Below are 18,930 nucleotides of genomic sequence, written 5' to 3' on the forward strand. Positions count from 1 at the left end.
CGAGGTGTTCTAGTTGTATGAAGCACAGTAATGTTAGCTGAAAATTAATAAATGTATCATCAAGATAGGTGCAGGAGCTGAGGGAGATGTTAAATATGCAAATTTAAATCTCAACTACTGAAAAACTAAATGTTCCCACCTGGATTTATGCCAGTAAAACTAATTTTACATGGAAAATGTCCATTTAAGGCACTTTGGTCAATTTAAAATAAATTGCAGCATCAGAGTTTGCAGGGTTTTTTTTTTTTTTTTAAATGAAGAACAAACCCCCTGTATGGAAAGAAATCCTCTCTTACTAGTGGGGGGGGGGGGGGGGGGGGGGGGGGGGGGGAGAGATATTATTGTCTCTATGGGATCATCATTGGCAAAGTTAGGATAATACATGTGCTAAAAGGCAAATAGTAAAGGCAGTTCACATCTTTGAAACAAAATATTGCTCCAAACCTTAGTGATGCTCTAGTTTTTGGAAAGCTATGCAGAACTTAATTTTGCAATCCTTTATACCTAAAGTGCAGCAACAATACTGTCCATTCAAAAACACCAACCAACAGTGCAGAATATATCTTTATTGAGGCACCATGAGGCATTGTAAATAGCAGGATCTCTTGCAAAGTAAATTTATCATTTTGACATCACATAAGTTGTCATTGACCAACAAGTGCAAGACGCGTTCTGTAACAAAATATATTTGCAGCTCTACTAGCAAGGCATCACAGGTTAAAGTGCCCAGTTAGTGCAAACCAAAACCCCAGAAAACCACCGTGACATTTTAACAAGTCATCCCTGGCAACTCACTTCAAATTGTGACCTTAAGTTACAGTGATCAGAGTGCAAAGCATTTTAGCTATTGGAGCACATTTCAGTCCTGATACAAGAGGTATCCAGAGAAGGTAGAATATTTCCAGCTGCTTCCATAGATGGCACCTCTATGCAATCGCAGCCAGATTTGATCTCCATGGATAAGCTGCAGAACAGCATGGTTGCTGGCAGTCTCATGATCGGGGGCACCATCATTGGCATAAGCAGAGCATAGGACTTCGTCATTCTTCATCAAATTTACATAGAGAGGCACATTCACAGCCAACTTCAACATGTGAAAGATGAAGACATAAGTGCCATTCACAGGACAAGTAAATCGCCCCAACTGGAAGTCAAACGTTTCTCCGAGGTTATTGAGCAGTAGATCAAAGATAATGGGCTGGTCTAGTGATCCAGGGGCAAAGTTAGAGGTCCTTGCTGTAGAGAAGGCCACTCTCATCTGCTGAGGAAGAGGATAAATGTGCACTGGCAAGAGGGTGGTAGCTTGGCTGGTCACTGGCATATCCACTGGAGTAAGGCTTCGAGAGTCTCCTTGGCCAGAATCCACACTGTGGAAATGCTCATTGTCTCGTTCTGGACTGCTCAGCTGAGATGAATCGCTCCAACCAGCTGTCACGTAATTAAGACCTGTTTGGGTTGAGAAACCTTGCACTCTGCTTATAGAGTTACCACATTTTACCATGATCTAAACAATTAACAGAAATCTCTTAACTAGACATTAAGTGGACTTTAGAAACAAATGATTAAACACAGTTCTGGTACATTGTTTTAAGTTCTTCATAGCTCATTCCTGTTCATCACTTAATTCTACAAACGCGATTTAAAATTGCATCAATTAGAAAGTATCTGCATTATGGGTGGAGGATTAGCACAGTTTGCAAAAATAAAATGCACCAGCCACTTTAATTTAAATTTATGATTTGTTACATGGGATAAAAAGGATGCCAAACAAAATGGAAACGTGATCAATCTGTGTAATTAAAGTGGCATTAGAATCGAAATCAGACGTTACAAACCATTACTTAATTTTGTTTGAAGATACTGTGCCCGAAGGACCCATGAAGTGAACATCCCAGATTGAAAAAAAATGCAACTTGTAACCCAGTATATCCTTCAGTTTGAGAGAACCATAACCTGTGCTTGAAGCAGAAAAGCACTTCAACTATAACCAAAGTAATAGACTATTTCACACAGTTTATAGACATCAGCAAACATTCTCCCATAGTCTCATTCATAGTAGTGTCCACAAAGTTGAAAGATATGCATTATTGGGATTGACATAATGTAGCCTACAGCTAAATGTTCAGGACAGATAATGTACTGTTGATTGAAGTGCTAGCAAAGGGACACTTCTTCCAAGTTAAGGAAATTTAATATCTGGAACAATGAGATTAAGATTGAATTTCTTTCCAAGGAGGAAACTGTACCATGAAGGCACAAGTGTGAAATTTAACAAACCATGATCAAGCTGCTCATAATGTTTCTGGAAAATGTCGAGACACTCTCTAGTATCATAAACCATTGTTTGATAATCAAAATTAGTTTCTTCCAATCCAGTCCCTTTGAACATGGAGGAGTTTAATCAATAGATTACATCTCACTAGTACTCATACGTTTAATGCAATTCTGATGCAATCTTCATTGATTAACTGCGCACATTAGATTAAGGTCTGCATCCCCAAGAGGGATTTTAACAATTCTGTACCCATCCCTTTGTTAAGAAAACATGGTATCTATGAGAGAGATTGCCTCAAAAGCCAGCATTCATCAATTATCACCAACATCCAGGCTACGCCCTCTTGTTGATACACTCGGGTAGGAATTACCAGCTACTGTTTTACAACTCCCAACTCAATCCAACCTCAACAACAAAACATTACAAACCATCTCTTGCATTACCATGGACTTTTCCAGTTGTTATTTTGCCCCAATGTCTTTTTTCCTCCATCCGTATCTTTTTTTTTTTACTTTGCAGACTTGTGCAAAATAATTTAATGTTCTTTGTTGTCAGAATCTGTGCCTGTGGTGCTGCTGCAAGATTCTCATGATACATTATAAACTCAACTTGACAAGACAAATCAATGGTTTGGAAACATGGCAAGGGATGTCGGTTGCTCATTGAAGTAGATTGAATGTGGAGCACAAGAATAAAAATATATTTTAAACAGTGGACTATGATCAGTGTTGCAAGGAGCATTCCATCCAAATCTTGAATACCTCCATCCTGCAAAGAAAGCTCATATCTAACTAACAAGCACTTTAATACAATCTCGTTAATGTTTTGGTATTGTAATGCAAATGTAGTTTAACTTTTAAGTTCAAGGAAGGTGCAGTCTGATGAAAGGAAAAGATTTTAAAGTGTTCAACACAACTCATGTTTTGCAGAAACTCTAGTCACCAGATCAAGTTATAATCAACTGTTGAAACAAAATTCCATCTACCACTTACTAGTGTTTACTGAAGAGACATTATTTTTCAACTGTAGATTCAAACGCAATTGAATTGCCAAATCCCAAGTACAAGTTAGATTTTGTGTTTGATCTGGGGATCAGGGTGGGAAGCAAAAGGTGGAGATGCAGAAACTTCAGCACCAAGTATTGATAGGAAGTTAATGACATTTTGAAAGTACAGTTTACATCCTAACACTATCATATGGACCCATGGCTTGCAAAATTAAGAGGATTTGTTTTGTAATGGAAGGTGGACATTTGCAATAATCTAGAAAGTTACAGTATTATCCTCTATTCTGCCATTCATGAACACTGCAAGTTACAAGAGAAAAATTAATAATTCCTCAGACGGCCAAGCTTTGAAGCTACAGGAACTTTAGAAGAAAGCCCAGAGGCACAATTGGTAATGCCATTGCTTCAATGCCAGAGACTCAAATTCAATTTCAAACTCAAGTGCTGCCTGTGTGGAGTCCACACATTCTCATTGTGCCTGCATCCCACATCCCAAAGACATGCAATCATGTGGCAGAATCTGCAGCAAGTTGCAGAAAAATTGGGTTTTATGTAGGATTAGTGCAAATTGGGTGGTGACAGCGTGGATTCTGTAGGCCTGTTTCTGTATTGTGCTCCTCCATTACAGAGTGCTGTTGCCAGTAGACTAAAGCCTGTCAAGTCCATGTGGCAGCTGGTGTGCAACACCTACCCATGTTGAATGAACTACTATCTTCTTCCCCAAAACTGGAGCAGTCAACCTCAACTAATGTACAAAGCAGCAGCAGGGGCAGAAATCATTCAAGCATTTCACTTGCTCAATTCCAGCGATATGGCCCTGAAAAGAAACTCATCCCATGGTGCTAGTAATGCAATTAGTCCTGCATTTTGGATTGTGGAAGGATGATAGTTAGCAAGCTGCTGGTAAAGTGTCTTGTAATGCAGAATGAGAGCTAGCAGCTGACATTTATAGCAACGTAAACAAATTCAGTAATGAGTAAAGGCCCTGTCCCACTTGCGTGTCCCTGGCACACAACTTACGCGACCTCGTCGTCACGTTGAGACACACGGGCATCGTGTGGCCACGCGGGGCCGGTCCCACTGAGAAGCGCGGAGGGGTATGTAGTTGTGCGCAGTATCGCGCGGCGCTCAGAAATTTTGCAGCGAACAAAATCTTTGCGCGCCACCGACCTGTCGGATAACTGACGGCCAAAGTGGGACAGGCCCAAGACCCTGGCGCGACGCAATGTCTCACCTCCACCAGCAGCAGGAGCAGGCAAACGATCGCCGAGCTCGGCCTGGGGCTCACGGCCGTTGCGGTCCGAATCCGCCCCCACTTCTACTCCCAGAACGGGGCCAAGAAAATTGAAGATGGACACAAAATGCTGGAGTAACTCAGCGGGACCGGCAGCATCTCTGGAGAAAAGAAATGGATGACGTTTCGGGTCAAGACCCTTCTTTCAGACAGAAGGGTCTCGACCCGAAACATCGCCCATTGCTTCTCTCCCGAGATGTTGCCGGTCCCGCTGAGTTTTACTCCTGCATTTTGTGTCCATCTTCAAATGACATCACCCACTCCAGGCGGCTGTGTGGACGCATGAAGTCACGCGCGACCTTCGCAGGACCGTCGCGCCTAAACGCGACCATGAGGTCTCGTAATTAGCGTGCCAAGGACACGTACATAGGACAGGCTTAAATCTAGTGCTTGTGGGTTGTGTTTGGGGGAGAAGATAAATGTCACAAAAAAAAAAAATTGGGAGTAGGACCTCAAGTTGCAGAATGTACTCCAAATGATAGACACATTGTAATTCCACCACTCAAAAACTACCAACCCAGTGTATTGGTAGTCAAGTCGCATCAAGTTGATATGCCCAAGACTGAAAGCATTCCAATATTGCTTCATTATAAAGCCCTTCATGAAAATTAAAACATCAATCCAATATGCAAATAGGAGCAGGAGTAGGCTGCCTGGCCCAGGTCTACCTGGCAATCAGCATCACAGATTATTGTTAATTTATGCATGCTAGATCATCATGGCCCTCGCTCAAAATATACTGTTGCTTTAAATATGCAAGGTTCTACCTTACACTACTCTGCCAGTGAATTCCAGAGATTCACTGTCAAGAAGTTTCTACATGCCTCGGTATTAAGGGAGCAGTCATTTATGGCCCAATGCTTGCAAATCTCCCACTTGCATCTACCCCATCATTCCCTCTTAGGACTTTGCAGTTCAATAAGATCACTCCTCATTCTCAAACTTTAAACAGTAAAAATCCAATGCTACGCCTGGAAATCCAACTTAGTTTTCAACAAACCTTGAAATTTTCATCTCCACACCAATCCAAAATAAAGACGTGGATCATATTTCTGCAGATGCAACCTCATTAAGATTTAAATCTTATTGATTTCACATCAAGCTACCATTTAAATTAAAACCTCACTAGCGTGACCCACGTTATGATTTAATAATGGGAACAAACTGAACATTTCTACTTTAATATCAGGAAACTAAACCACATTTATTCCATGTGAAATCCCTTACTATAGATGAAAATATATAATGTTTTCTGCATACAATATTCAATTTTATGGTAGATAGAATAGGCTGGGTGTATGATCTAAAAAAAAATTAACATCCAGATTAGAAACTGACATAGGCACAGGAGTAGGCCATTCGGCCCTTCGAGCCAGCACCGCCATTCAATATGATCACGGCTGATCATTTAAATTCTGTACCTGGTTCCTGCTGTTTCCCCCCATATCCCTTGATTTCTTTAGCCCCAAGAGCTAGATCTAACTCGCTCTTGAAGACATCCAGTGAACTAGCCTCCACTGCCTTCTGTGGCAGAGAATTCCACAGATTCATAACTCTGGGTGAAGAAGATTTTCCTCATCTCAGTCCTAAATGCCCTACCACTTATTCTTAAACTGTGAACCCTGGTTCTGGATTAAGAGGTGTTGAGGGACCAATTGATCTTTGGACCAAACTGCATGCTCTGCCAGTTCTAAAATAATGCACCTCAACTCTGATGCAATGCAGATCATAGAACCACAAGTAATTTGCATTGCACAATATGCTTGATATTGTATCCACTTGCTTACGATTAATTGAACTACATCTAACCAACAAAAACAATGGAGGAAGGAGATGAGGATGTGTTAAATTCAAAAACAGAATGTCAATAACGCAAAGTCCTGTACATCAAATTTGTCAATCTCAGAAGGTACTAAAAATGTGGTTCTGAATTAAGTGGCCCCAGATAAAGATGTCATTAGATAATTACCTCCTCTCATCGTCCCACGAGGGCCAACTCCTACACTACGTTTGTAGTTCTGCTGGTAACCAGATTCCTGCAAAGCATAGACATTACGTTTGTTAAATAAAGTGCATCCATGTATTATGCAGATTGAGCAAGACAGCACAATAGAAGTATCTACCATTTACATTCATGCAAATTGTACATCGCAACTAATTTAACTTTAGCAGTTAATTTGTATTTATATTGTCTTAGGTTACCAGCAGAGTATGTGGTTTGATGAAGCTCATGTTTGTTGATCTAGGTCGCTAGGTCATACGTTGAATACACAAACTAAACTAATTTTATGGTGGCAGAAGTGCAAGAAATGCAAATTGCAGCTACAAGTAAATATATTTGGAAATAATGAGTAACTTCCAAAAGTGCAGTCAAATATTCCATACTAAGCAATTTAGAGCATATTCACATGTTTCACAACACAGAGCTTATTTAAAATAGAGGTATGGGGTACAGGAGAGCAAAAAAAAAATGTTAAGGTCAAGTTGTTCATGTAGCCAGACACATGGAGATTACTGGAAGGGAATATTAAAATTCCTATCAGAATGCCAATTGTGTGCTTTGTACATTAAAAACTAAAGTAATTCCAGTTCAAATGCACATTTGCAGGAATTGGTTAACTTTAAAAACTATCTTCCTAAAGTTCTCCAACACTGGGATCTTTCTTGACATCGGGTCTGGATCTGCCATTAGATCATTTTCCTTCGTAACTATTCCCAGGTTGTAAATTGATTAGAATTACATTGTATCACTGACTTCCAACTTTAAGAGGATGGTGAGCATTTGAAAAAAATGTCCTCCCAAAATTCTGATATTGTCCAAATATTGGTGATTGGATCAATATTAGGAGCTATTATAAAAAGCAATAAGAGCAGAGCTTTGGTAATAATTGTTCACATGACAAATGCCAGAAAATAAATTTTGATTGGAGGTTCCATCGAGAACAAATTCAATAAAGTTTCTCATAATTTGCCAACTGAAGTTACCAACAATTCCAAATCTCAAGGGCCAGAAATCCTTTAAAAACATTCTTTAATTGGTTCCTCTTGAAGTAAAATAGAATGAAGCTGGTCAAATCAGTTAGCATATCGTAAAAGTGTGCAAATTTCATAATTTCACTGCATTTCTTACCCTTGTTGTGTATGGCATCCCTGCATATTCTCTATTTGGGAAAGGTCCATAAGTTCCATTGGCAGGAATGGGAATTCCTCTGTATCCATCATATCCTAGTGAAAGAAAACAAGGATTCAAGTTCCATGTAGAATATAGTAATGGGCTTGTCCCACTTACGCAACTTTTTCAGCGACTACCGGCACTAGTCATAGGTTGTTGCAGGTTGCCAAAAATTTTCAACATGTTGAAAATGCAACAGCGACCAGAAAGACACTACGACACTTTGGGCGATTGAGGAGACTACTCACAACTATGCAAGCGACACCCCGGCGACATGTTGCAGGGTGAAGCCTGTATGATCGTGAGTAGTCGCCCAAAGAGTCGTACTTTGTTCTGGTCGTTGCTGGATTTTCAACGTGTTGAAAATTTTCTGCGACCTGTAACGACCTATGACAGGTGCCAGCAGTCGCCGGAAAGGTTGCGCAAGTGGTACAGGCCAATAAGCATCAAGGATGAAAAAGATGGAGATTTTTTTCAGACGTTTCTGAAAGGCTCCCAAGTCAGTCAAAGGTTTTTTTGCATCCACATCTTAAAAGATAATGGTGACCACATTTATTATACGTGTATTAGATCAGAAGTCGCAGGAGCAGAATTAGGCCATTGAGCCCAGAGTCTGTTCTGCCTTTTGATCATGGCCGACATATATTCACCAGCAAATTTATGGAACAATGTTCATACTGGTTCTTTAAAACCTAGTCTATTAAAATTCTTGATGGGCTCAAAAAACTGTATGTTTACGCAATGTCTGTTTCATTTTGTGGCAAAACATTTTAAATTGATGTTTTGGACTGATTTGAATTCAAATCACAGAAGTCAGGCAATAAAAAGGAAAAATAAAATGCAAGAAATACTCAGCTGATTAAGCAGCTCAGTAATGAGAATCTGGCATCCAAATTCTTGGATCTGGCAACAGGTTAAACTAAAACATTAATAACTGTTTCTGGACAGTTAACTGCAGGCATCACAGCCACCAACTTCACCCCTCTTCTCTGCAAGCTGACCGAGACTGAATCAGCCATTCAGCTTCAACACCAACCATTTTTCTCCAATTTCTCCTGCTCAGTACTTCCTGTCATTGGTTCAAATGTAGCAAAAAAAAAATCTGCAGCTGCTGGAATCTTAAGCAAAAGTGCCAGAAAAACTCAACAGGCGAGGCAACATTTGTTGAGAAAATTGACAAATGCCGTTTTGGGTCAGGACCTTTCCTCAGAAAGCCTTGGCTACTCCTGATATGAACAGATCCCACCATTTTTTTCACCTTAAACAGAAGAACAGCAAACACAAAAACTGCAATACAGTCAAAAAAAAAATTATAGCAAGATTAACTCAAGGCAAATACTAACTTCAGAAAAGGAAAGAGCTCCAAAGACTGCAGTGAAGGCAGCAGCAGCTGATCTAGTTATCTGCAAGCATCTCAAGGCCACCAAAGTTATCTTTCCCTTTGTAAACTATCCAAGGCCAAATCATGATATTGGTTTCGCTCAATGCTAGCTTCTAACCAATCTGTATTTGAATACTGTCCACCATCTACCTACATTAACCACAAGTCTGAACACTCCCCTCATCTGCTGCTGAAACATTTATCCATCCCATTGAGATCAGTAACAACTCACCCATCTCATGTCGTTAGACTGCCTCCCAAAATCTGAATCACTGTTTTAACTGGTACCGTTCTGTTAAGCACTTATGCATTAAAGACACTGATGCAAGTGTTCAGGGCAATCTGGTTGTGTTAAATTGACAAGTGGCAGAATTAGAAAGCGATATATTTTTTAGCCAAAAATAACAACCACCGTTGGTCTACAGTGGCTGGGGGTGAAGGCTTGCCTTCCCAGGAAATGTTTTTAATATTACAATTTCCTGCATCAAGCACCTCACATTAAGAAACAGGTTAAATGTTTTCCAAAAAGTTCAGAGTACAATTTTTATTTTGTACCTCAAATTTTTTTTTTTTGTAGTGATTGGTGAATCCTGTAAAGGAGAAACCTATCCAAAACAGGTATAATGTGGTCACCTGTATAAGGAAATAGGAATTCTAGCGGATGTGGTTCAATTAAACCCAAACTAGCTCTAGCCTAATTTCCCCAGAGAAAAGTCTTTTTTTCCCCCGTCAAACGCAATTTATATTTTTAACCTTACCTATTTGTACACCTTTGTATCCATTGTTAGAGCCACGGTAAACATTACCAATTCCTCTTCCACCACGTGCGGTTCCCCGTCCAGCATTTCTACTTCCAAAGTAGGCTTGATTTGGTCTTGGTAAAGTGCTTTGCGGATTGTGGGTTAAAAAAACCGGTGTTCCATTGGCAACAGATGTCGTTTCTTCGGATTTGAAAAAACAATAAATTACAACATCTTTAGTTTACAACGACAAAGATGATCACAAGGCATCAAGCAGATATAATCAACCACTTTAAACCTGGAAATATTGGTAGTCCTTGATATGGAAGAAAAGTGGATTTAAAATGTTTAGTTTAGAGATACAGCGCAGAAACAGGCCCACCGACCAGTGATCCCTGCACACGAATGGTATCCTATACACATCAGGGACAATTTACAATTGTACCAAGCCAATTAACCTGTAAACCTGTACGTTTTTGGAATGTGGAAGGAAACTGGAGATAACACACGCAGGTCATGGTGAGAACGTACAAAATCCATACAGATAGCAACTGTAGTTAGGATCAAACCGGGGTCTCTGGCATTGTAAAGCAACAACTCAGCCCCACAGCCATCAGGCTATTAAACTTGGCTCGGACAAAACTCTGATTATTAATAACCCATTATCTGTTATTTGCACTTTATCAGTTTATTTATTCATGTGTGTATATATTTATATTATGGTATATGGACACACTGATCTGTTTTGTAGTAAATGCCTACTATGTTCTGTGTGCTGAAGCAATGCAAGAATTTAATTGTCCCATTAGGGACACATGACAATAAACTCACTTGAACTTGAACTCTACTGCTGCGCCACCATGCCAAACAAAGATTGTCAAGATGTTCACGTACACTTCCAATAGCAAGCTTCAATTGTGCAATTTTTTTACCTGTTAAAGAATCTTGTGTCAGTGCGTTTTGCTCCACTAGATGTGAAGACTGCAGAGAGGTGGACTGAGGTGGTGTCTGAGTACTAGCAGTTATCAAACTTTGGTTGTAGACAGGAGAATACGAGCGTTCAGATTTCACTTCCTGCTGCTCAACACGTGGAGGCAGGGGTGCATTAACTTTGAACACCTGCAAGAGAACACATTAAGTTAACGACAATTCATCACAAATCATTTTCTTTAAAGTTGGACTTAAAACTCTGGACATTTTTAGCAGGATCCCCGATGCTTTTAATCCTCAGAATTTCCTTCCCACCCTAAAATTCAAAATGAGATGGAATATTTGGATAGTTTGATTTCAGCTCGTCTGTTAAGAACAATTCATGAGTTTTTATGCCTCATTATAACCTTCCCCTCAGCCAACAATGAACCATTCTACATTTCCTCGAGCATAGTCTGCTTTGATATGTCATTTTCACACCTGATCCCTCCATATCTCTAGTTTCCCTCTCCCACATTAGCAAACCACTTCAAACACTGGAAGCTTCTCCAAAACCTCGCTGATACAATAGTGATTGAAGCAGACCTCTTCCCTATAATCCCTCTTCAAAATTGTCCACAACACAAAATTTGATGTACAATTTGTTAATTGCTCAGATTCAATCTCAGAAAAAAGAACATTGGGAATTAATTTAATACCCATTTCCAACATATTTAATATTGCAAATGTTAGCAATTAAGTTCAAATAAAATAACTGGCATGAAACAAAAAAAATCCACATCAGTAAATTGCCAAGACACCAGCTCTATTCTGGACAACACATCTTTAGACGTTTTGAATCAAGGATCCAGATAAAATTTAAACAGAAGTCTTGTTTACAATAAGAATAGAATGGTTTGAAACACACGGGACCATTAAATAACTGTAGAAAGGATATCATTACTTTTGGTTACAGTGGTTGGAGGTTTACATTCATCAAAACAACTTGCATTTGCAGCATGAAAGATGCAATAAAGGCAAACAGCTACACTGGTAATATTGTAATAAGCTCCAAGTTAAAAGGTTTGCAGTACAATTCTAATAATCAAAGTGGGTTTTCTTGTTAAAAACACCTAATCCAGACACAATGGAAAAGAATATTAATTGCTCTTTAACAGTAGTCTGGATTGCTATTGTGGAAAATCTGCCCAAATAATAATGCCTGGAAAAAGACATTAAGCATCTCAAAACATGCTCCCTCTACTGCTGAGGCTGCAGAAGTGCACCCTGACCAAGCAAATGTCAAAGAGATACAAAAAGCCGGAGTAACTCAGTGGGTCAGACTGCATCTTTGGAGAAAAGGAATAGGTGACGTTTCGGGTCAAGACCCTTCTTCAGACTCTCAATCTGAAAAAGGGTCTCAACCAGAAATGTAATCTATTCCTTTTCTCCAAAGATGCTGTCTGCCCCGCTGAGTTACTCCAGCTTTGTGTCTCTTTGGTTTAAACCAGCATCTGCAGTTCCTTCCTACACCAACCTCTATTCATCTTTTTAAATTACCTGGACTTCTAATTCACATTCAAATCTTGCACATTTTTTCATTAAAGCAAATGTATCAACTCAAACCAGTGCTTTTATTCATCCTTGTTCCATTTTTGAATGTTCACCAATTTCCTTTAAAGGATCACACCAAATATAATCAACAATCCTACATTCCACTCGGCATCCCCTGTGAAATTGCACAATAACAAACTCAATCCTTCAGATAAAAATCCATGGCAAAACTGGGCCTAATTTACATTTATATAAAAAAAAAGTAACTTGCAAAATGACTATAACTTTCCTTTTAAACCAGCATATGTTATGGTGTAATTTCTCTTCCTGTACTGGCAAGCTAGTAGAGAGTGCCAATGCCATCTCAACCAAGTATTTTGCTTTACGTGGTGAGCCTAAATCAATGCCCTTCTTCTAATTCCTCCCTCTAGGAAGTATGTAAATATGGAGATGCCGGCCACCAGACATAAATGGCCTAGGGCAGCACAGTGGTAAAGTTGCTGCCTTACAGCGCCAGACTCTGGTTCAATTCTGACGACGGGTGTTGTCTGTACAGAGTTTGTACGTTCTCCCTGCGACCGCGATGGGCTTTCTCCAGGTGCTCCAGTTTCCTCCCACATTCCAAAGAAGTGCAGGTTTGTAGATTAAATTAGTTTTGGTAAAATTGTAAATTGTCCCTGGTGTATAGGATAGTGTACGGGTACGGGGATTGCTGGTCAATATGGACTTGGTGGGCCCAAGGCCTATTTCCGTGCTGTATCTCCAAAGTCTCATGGTAAAAATATATAGATAGGCAACAAGAGGTCAACCATGTCAAAGATTAAATCAGTCTCACGTCACTTACAGTGTGCATAGACTGAAAAGGTGTAGTCTTTGTACTAATTGGAGAAGTGCTCACTGGTGTCTGAAGCACCAGTCCTTGGGATGCTGGTGTTATTGCTGTGCTTGAGGCAGTCTGGTCATTGGCCAAAGAGGTCATCTGGTGGAATTGATAAGACAAGGAATAGTGAATCCAATAGACAGCAGTAAATTAGTTTCCAATCCAGATAATCAAAGCAATTAACTGTCAACATGCAGGAAGTTAGTCCATACTGACCATAAACATACAACCAGCAAATGTAAAGCCTGGCTGGTTTTTAAAGCAGATTGCAATAAGTCTGATATTTGCAATAAGCAGATTGAAATAGAAAGTTGTAGTGGCAATATTTATTAATTGCACAATCAATACACAAAACATGATCAGATTGTAGTCAAAATAATCCCTTTAATTCCACGCACTGCAATAAAAACAATGCTAGAACTCAGCCAGCGAAACACCATCCATGGAAAAATAAATTAGTTCATGTTTTGAGATGGCCACCCTTGCTCAACGAGGCTACAATGAAAGACCACCGACTGAAATATTGGTTTCCTTCCATGGATGGAGTTTGTCTGCTGATTTCTTCCAACAATTTTCTCACTGTACAAGTTAAGCATATTATCTCCTTATTATCCTTTTGTTATTTTGGTTCATTTCACATTCAAGTTACCTTATCCCATCCGAGCTGGAAAAAACATCATTGTGCACAGTTTTCCATTAATATCAATATTGATCATGATTAAAATAGATTTTCCCTATGATTATTTTAGAACTACACATTTACTCGAACATTTTGCATTATGAACAATTAAGTAAATTAGGTTTGACAGATTTAACGATACAGTTGTACAAATGTAGTACTGTATAAATAAATTCAACAATTCCAAATTTCAGATGGGAAAAAAACAAAAACCTCACCTGATTTGATTCCAGTGACAAGTGTGTTAAACATTCAGTAATAGGTGTACTGGTTTGATATACTTGGGGTGGAGTAGTGAACACTTCATTTTCTGAATTCTGTGCACTTGAAACCTGGCAAAAAAAAGTAGTTCATACACATTGACCACTTAAGATATCTTAAGTGTACTTGTTTAGTGACTTCATCCACCCTTGGGGCTATGTACCTCCATGAAGTTCACATCTTAAAACAGACAGCTGAGAACATGAAGTGACTAAAGGGTTATTTTTTCCCCACAAGAGCCAACTGGACAAATGTATAAACTCAAATGTATAAACTACAATGAAAATAAGTACAAGTGAGGAACTTCAATCCAATTAACAAATACAGGGGACCAAAGGTCAAGATTGAAGCAATGGTGCAGAGCTCTGCAGATAACTAGGGTGAGGAAAGAGGGTACATATCAGAAGCACATGGCATTTTTGATTTAGGATGATTTAAACCCGAAGCCTGCTGATGTATCAGCTCTTGCGTTCTAAACAACATAGCAAGTAGGATCAAATGCTACATTATATTCAAGCAAAGGGCAACTAGCGTTTTCAGAACTTTAGATCAGTTTGCTAATGACTGAAAGCAAACGATTACCAAGTTTGTTGGGCAGAATCTATTTTATCAGATTAAAAATTGTCATGTGGGTGTATAGAATGAGCTATCAGAGGAACTAGTTGAGGCAGGTACAATTACAAATTTTGGACTTGCATGGATAGAATAGGTTTAGAGGAATAGGGTCCAAATGCAGGTAAGTTGGTCTAGCTTAGCTATCTTGGTAAGCTTGGGCAAGATGGACCAAAGTGCCCATTTCCATGCTGTATAACTATTCCCATCATCACCCTCACCAAAGCCACATTTTAAACATGCAATCAAGGGATATGGGGGGGAAAAAGCCGGAACGGGGTACTGATGTTGGATGATCAGCCATGATCATATTGAATGGCGGTGCTGGCTCAAAGGGCCTACTCCTGCACCTATTTTCTATGTTTCTATTTCCATCACCCGCGATCCCACATTTGTCATTTAATCTCCTCTACCCACCATCCCACAGACATACTTCCTTTCTAGGTGTACTTAAATAGATGCTGTTCAAACCAAGCACTGAATATATTCCATGTTTAATTATCAAAATTAGCTTACCTGGGGAGATGCAAAATCAGATAATGAAGACTGGTCATCAGAACCAGAACTACCTCCAGTATTGGCAAGGACACTTATTTCTGTTGCAGGCTGAGAAAGGAATAGATTTTTACTCCATGGTCTTTTGCACTTGCAGGGCGACAGTGACAAGTCAGAAGCAAAGAAATTGCAGAAATAGCAAAAACCCAACATCTTTCACAGGTTAGGCAAAATCTCAGGTCAGGTGTACATTAAAGGGGCTGTCCCACTTGGGCGACCCAATTGGCGAGTTTAGCAGAGTTTGAAAAAAAATGGAATGTTGAAGACCTCCTTCGACTATTTTGAATACTAGCTTCGACTAGCTAGGACTAACTTCGGGAAATTAGACACCGGATAGTGGAGAGTGAAGACGACCTCCTTCGATCTCCCTTCGACTATGATGAAGACTATCTACAACTACCTTAGACTACCCTTGATTAACATGCCGACCTACTACGACTGAACCTACGAGTAAAAAAGTATAGATTGTTTCCATGGCGACCTTTTTTACAAGCGGGCATTTTTCAACATGTTGAAAAACACGCCGCGACCTAGCTGAGGCCTCGAGTACACGGGGACTACTCTCGAGCATGAAGGAGAGTTACAAAGACCTCCTATGACCTCGTGTCGACCATGCTGCGAATACGAGTTTGGGGCAAACGCGCCAGAACTCGCAGATTAGGTCGCCCAAGTGGGACAGCCCCTTAACTACCAGTGGAATCATTTGTTGGTCTTTAAATTGCAAGTCAAATCTACATGTACATTTGCCACATGTACAGTGTGATGTACAGCATGTTAAATGCCAACCCCCCCACACACACACGTAACTGTAGCCTCCAGTTCCAGCAACTTTAGTTTAAGGATAGAAGCAGTCTCACCTTGGATGGTGATGGAACAATTTCTGTCTTTTGTTTTGGTTCTTTTAGAGCTAAACCAAGAAAAAAAAATGTTAAAACTGGCAGAACAGATAACTTAAACAATTCACTAGATATTGTTACTCATGAAACAAAATGTAGAACAGCAGCAAGAGACCTTGTCCTGCCAAACATTAACCCTTCACCCACTGAATAGTAATTGGTTCATTACCTCTTTTCCACCTATTGCTACAAGCAAGCTGGCCAAGAGTATTCTTCAAACATTGGACAAAAGGCACAATACACAAGTGCCACATTTCTCCTCTACAATAATGCATTTGCATGCTGGATAACACATGCTGGACATGACAATATAGTCTGACAACATTTGTGGACATAGCAATGAAAACAATCGTTCTCCACTCCCTTCGACTGATATTTGGGAACTTTTAAAATATGCTGCACAAAATGCAATCAATACTCAACACCACAAGCTTAGGAAAATTTGGCCTCGTCTGCATGTATCCAAGTTCATCACATTGCACCAGTATCATTGAGACAGACTAGTCTATTGAACTTCAACAATCAATTTAAAATAGTATCAGAATCCAATATACAAACGTTTACTTAACTCATTTACTAATGATCAGGCGAGTCATTTAGCCCAAGCATTTGATTAATTTTATACCAACAGATAATGCAATTCTAAAGGTTAAATATACTATACCAACATTGCTTCACACCAGCACAAGAACCATACATCAATCAATTTGAGTACTACATTTGAATACCCAGCTACAAGGATTTTTTTTTTTTTTTTTTTTTTTTTAAGTGTTAAAATAAAAGTAGAATTAAGGAACTGCAGATGCTGGCTTACCAAGGAAAGACAAAATGCGGGGACGACTCAGTGTCAGGCAGCATCGCCAGGGTTTATGGATAGGTGACATTTTGGATCAGGACACTTCTTTGTTCTGAAGGGTCCCGACCCAAAACATCACCTATCCATGTTAAAAATAACAAGATAGTTGAGAATTACAGGGTATTGAGGAGAGGGGATAGCAATGCATCAAGTAAAAAAAAAGGGAACGTATGACAGGCAGGAAAAGCAAAGTCAAACAAACAATGCAATCCAAGGAGGCTTCAAAAAGCAATCGGGTGCAAAAAGATGCATTAAGGCAACAGGAGATCAGACCAGTGCAAGAGACAAAAAGTCACTAAATGTTAAAGGGAATGGAGAGTTCACTGGAGAGGTTGGTCATGCAGCTGTTTGAAACAAAACAAAAATGCTGGTGAATTGTGTGAGAAAAATTCAAAGGGAAAAAACAAGATAAGCATGGAATTTATTTAGGCCATTATGGATTTTCAACCCAAAGCTTGCCTTGTATATTTAAAGGCCAATACTTCAAAATATCAGCTCTTTCTGCAAGAGACAAAATATTACATTCTGGCTACCAGATATTCAAGAAATAATCAGTGTTCGACAGCTCGATAAATTTATGTGGAAAGTCAATAGGTCATCATACAAAATGCTCTATTTCACACTCCAATGTACCTTCCAACAGAAGTGCGGGAGTCATTTTTTTTTGCTAATTTCCAACTAAATAGTTTTCCCAAATATAATGGGGGAGAAAAATGCAATCTAATCAGGTCAAGATGGCAGCAAAAAAAAACTAGGCGCCACAATTGGTATTGCAATAGAATTACTACTGTAGTTGTCACATGCAATATACTGGTGCTGTTACTACTCCTGACATTAAATCTGCTGGATAGCTAGCACTAGAAATTGCCAACTCAAAACTTTACCAAAGCTACAGTAACTGTACGAGTAACAAGATCAGTTTAATTGTGTATTCGATTAGAATGGGCACCTGTTGGTTATCTACCAGTACATTTTAACATGCACTGCAAGTTAATATTGTATAACTATGCTGCATCAGAGTCTTGGCAGGGAGAGGATAACAAGTGTCCTACCTGCAGTGTTAAGTGATAACTGGGAACGCTTCTGTGTTCCAATAGCACTTTGTGAGGGGGCATCAGACTCCAATAATGAATCCTAGAATTTAAAAATTGGATCAAATTTCAGTTCAGCAGAACAAGGTTGAGAACTTATTTAACTTCTAACAACTGAAGTCCACGCACAAATGACACCTTCTGGTAGTACAGACAGGTTTATAACATGTTTCGGTCACTTAGCTTTAAAAGTGAAGTCATGCAAAAACACTTCAAAGTATAACCAGTAATTCCAGCAAGTTGTTTAAATGACCAGCTGCAAAGACTATTTTGATCTCAGAACAGTGTACACATTGATAGATGGTTTAAAATAAAACAAGGAGTGATCACATGTGGCAAAGAATGCTCTACTGCAGTCAAGGAAATAAAGGTAGACCAAAATGAATTCATTTCATTTTATTTATTTATTTATTTATTTAAATAAAAAGAAAGAAGAATGTTTTTATTTATTTATTAGAAGTAATGTACATTACAGCGATAGAAGCCAAAAATAACCCAATACATTTCCTGTACCACTTCTTATTTTAAACCTTAGAAAGAAGGAAAGTAGAGAAATTTAGATAGGATAGCAAGTGCGTGAGAAAGTGATCAAGGGAGACCCGTAGAAACGTAAAACCTGAAGAGGAGATAAAAAGAAAATCAGAATTTTGAATGATTGAATTTAGACACTGAAAAATACATAGCAAGGCTGTGTGTTCAAGCATGGACACAGGAGGATTGAAGAGGCATGATTTGGCCAACTAGACTGCAATTAGTCTAGTCTCATATT

The 18,930-nt window shown here is 39.2% G+C and overlaps 1 protein-coding gene across 1 annotated transcript in view; it reads right to left on the reverse strand.

Annotated features, from left to right (window-relative positions):
- Positions 1-546: 546 nt before the first annotated feature.
- caprin2 (caprin family member 2) overlaps positions 547-18,930 on the reverse strand; it is a 39,351-nt gene continuing 20,967 nt past the window's right edge. The window contains 10 exon segments of the mRNA XM_055650322.1: positions 547-1,464; positions 6,545-6,611; positions 7,706-7,800; positions 9,887-10,069; positions 10,801-10,987; positions 13,176-13,310; positions 14,109-14,222; positions 15,280-15,369; positions 16,176-16,225; positions 18,123-18,204. Of these exon segments, the coding sequence (XP_055506297.1) occupies positions 860-1,464; positions 6,545-6,611; positions 7,706-7,800; positions 9,887-10,069; positions 10,801-10,987; positions 13,176-13,310; positions 14,109-14,222; positions 15,280-15,369; positions 16,176-16,225; positions 18,123-18,204 (1,608 nt within the window). The 3' untranslated portion in view covers positions 547-859.

This window comes from Leucoraja erinacea, chromosome 19 (genome assembly GCF_028641065.1).
Source record: "Leucoraja erinacea ecotype New England chromosome 19, Leri_hhj_1, whole genome shotgun sequence".
Classification (NCBI taxonomy): domain Eukaryota; kingdom Metazoa; phylum Chordata; class Chondrichthyes; order Rajiformes; family Rajidae; genus Leucoraja; species Leucoraja erinaceus.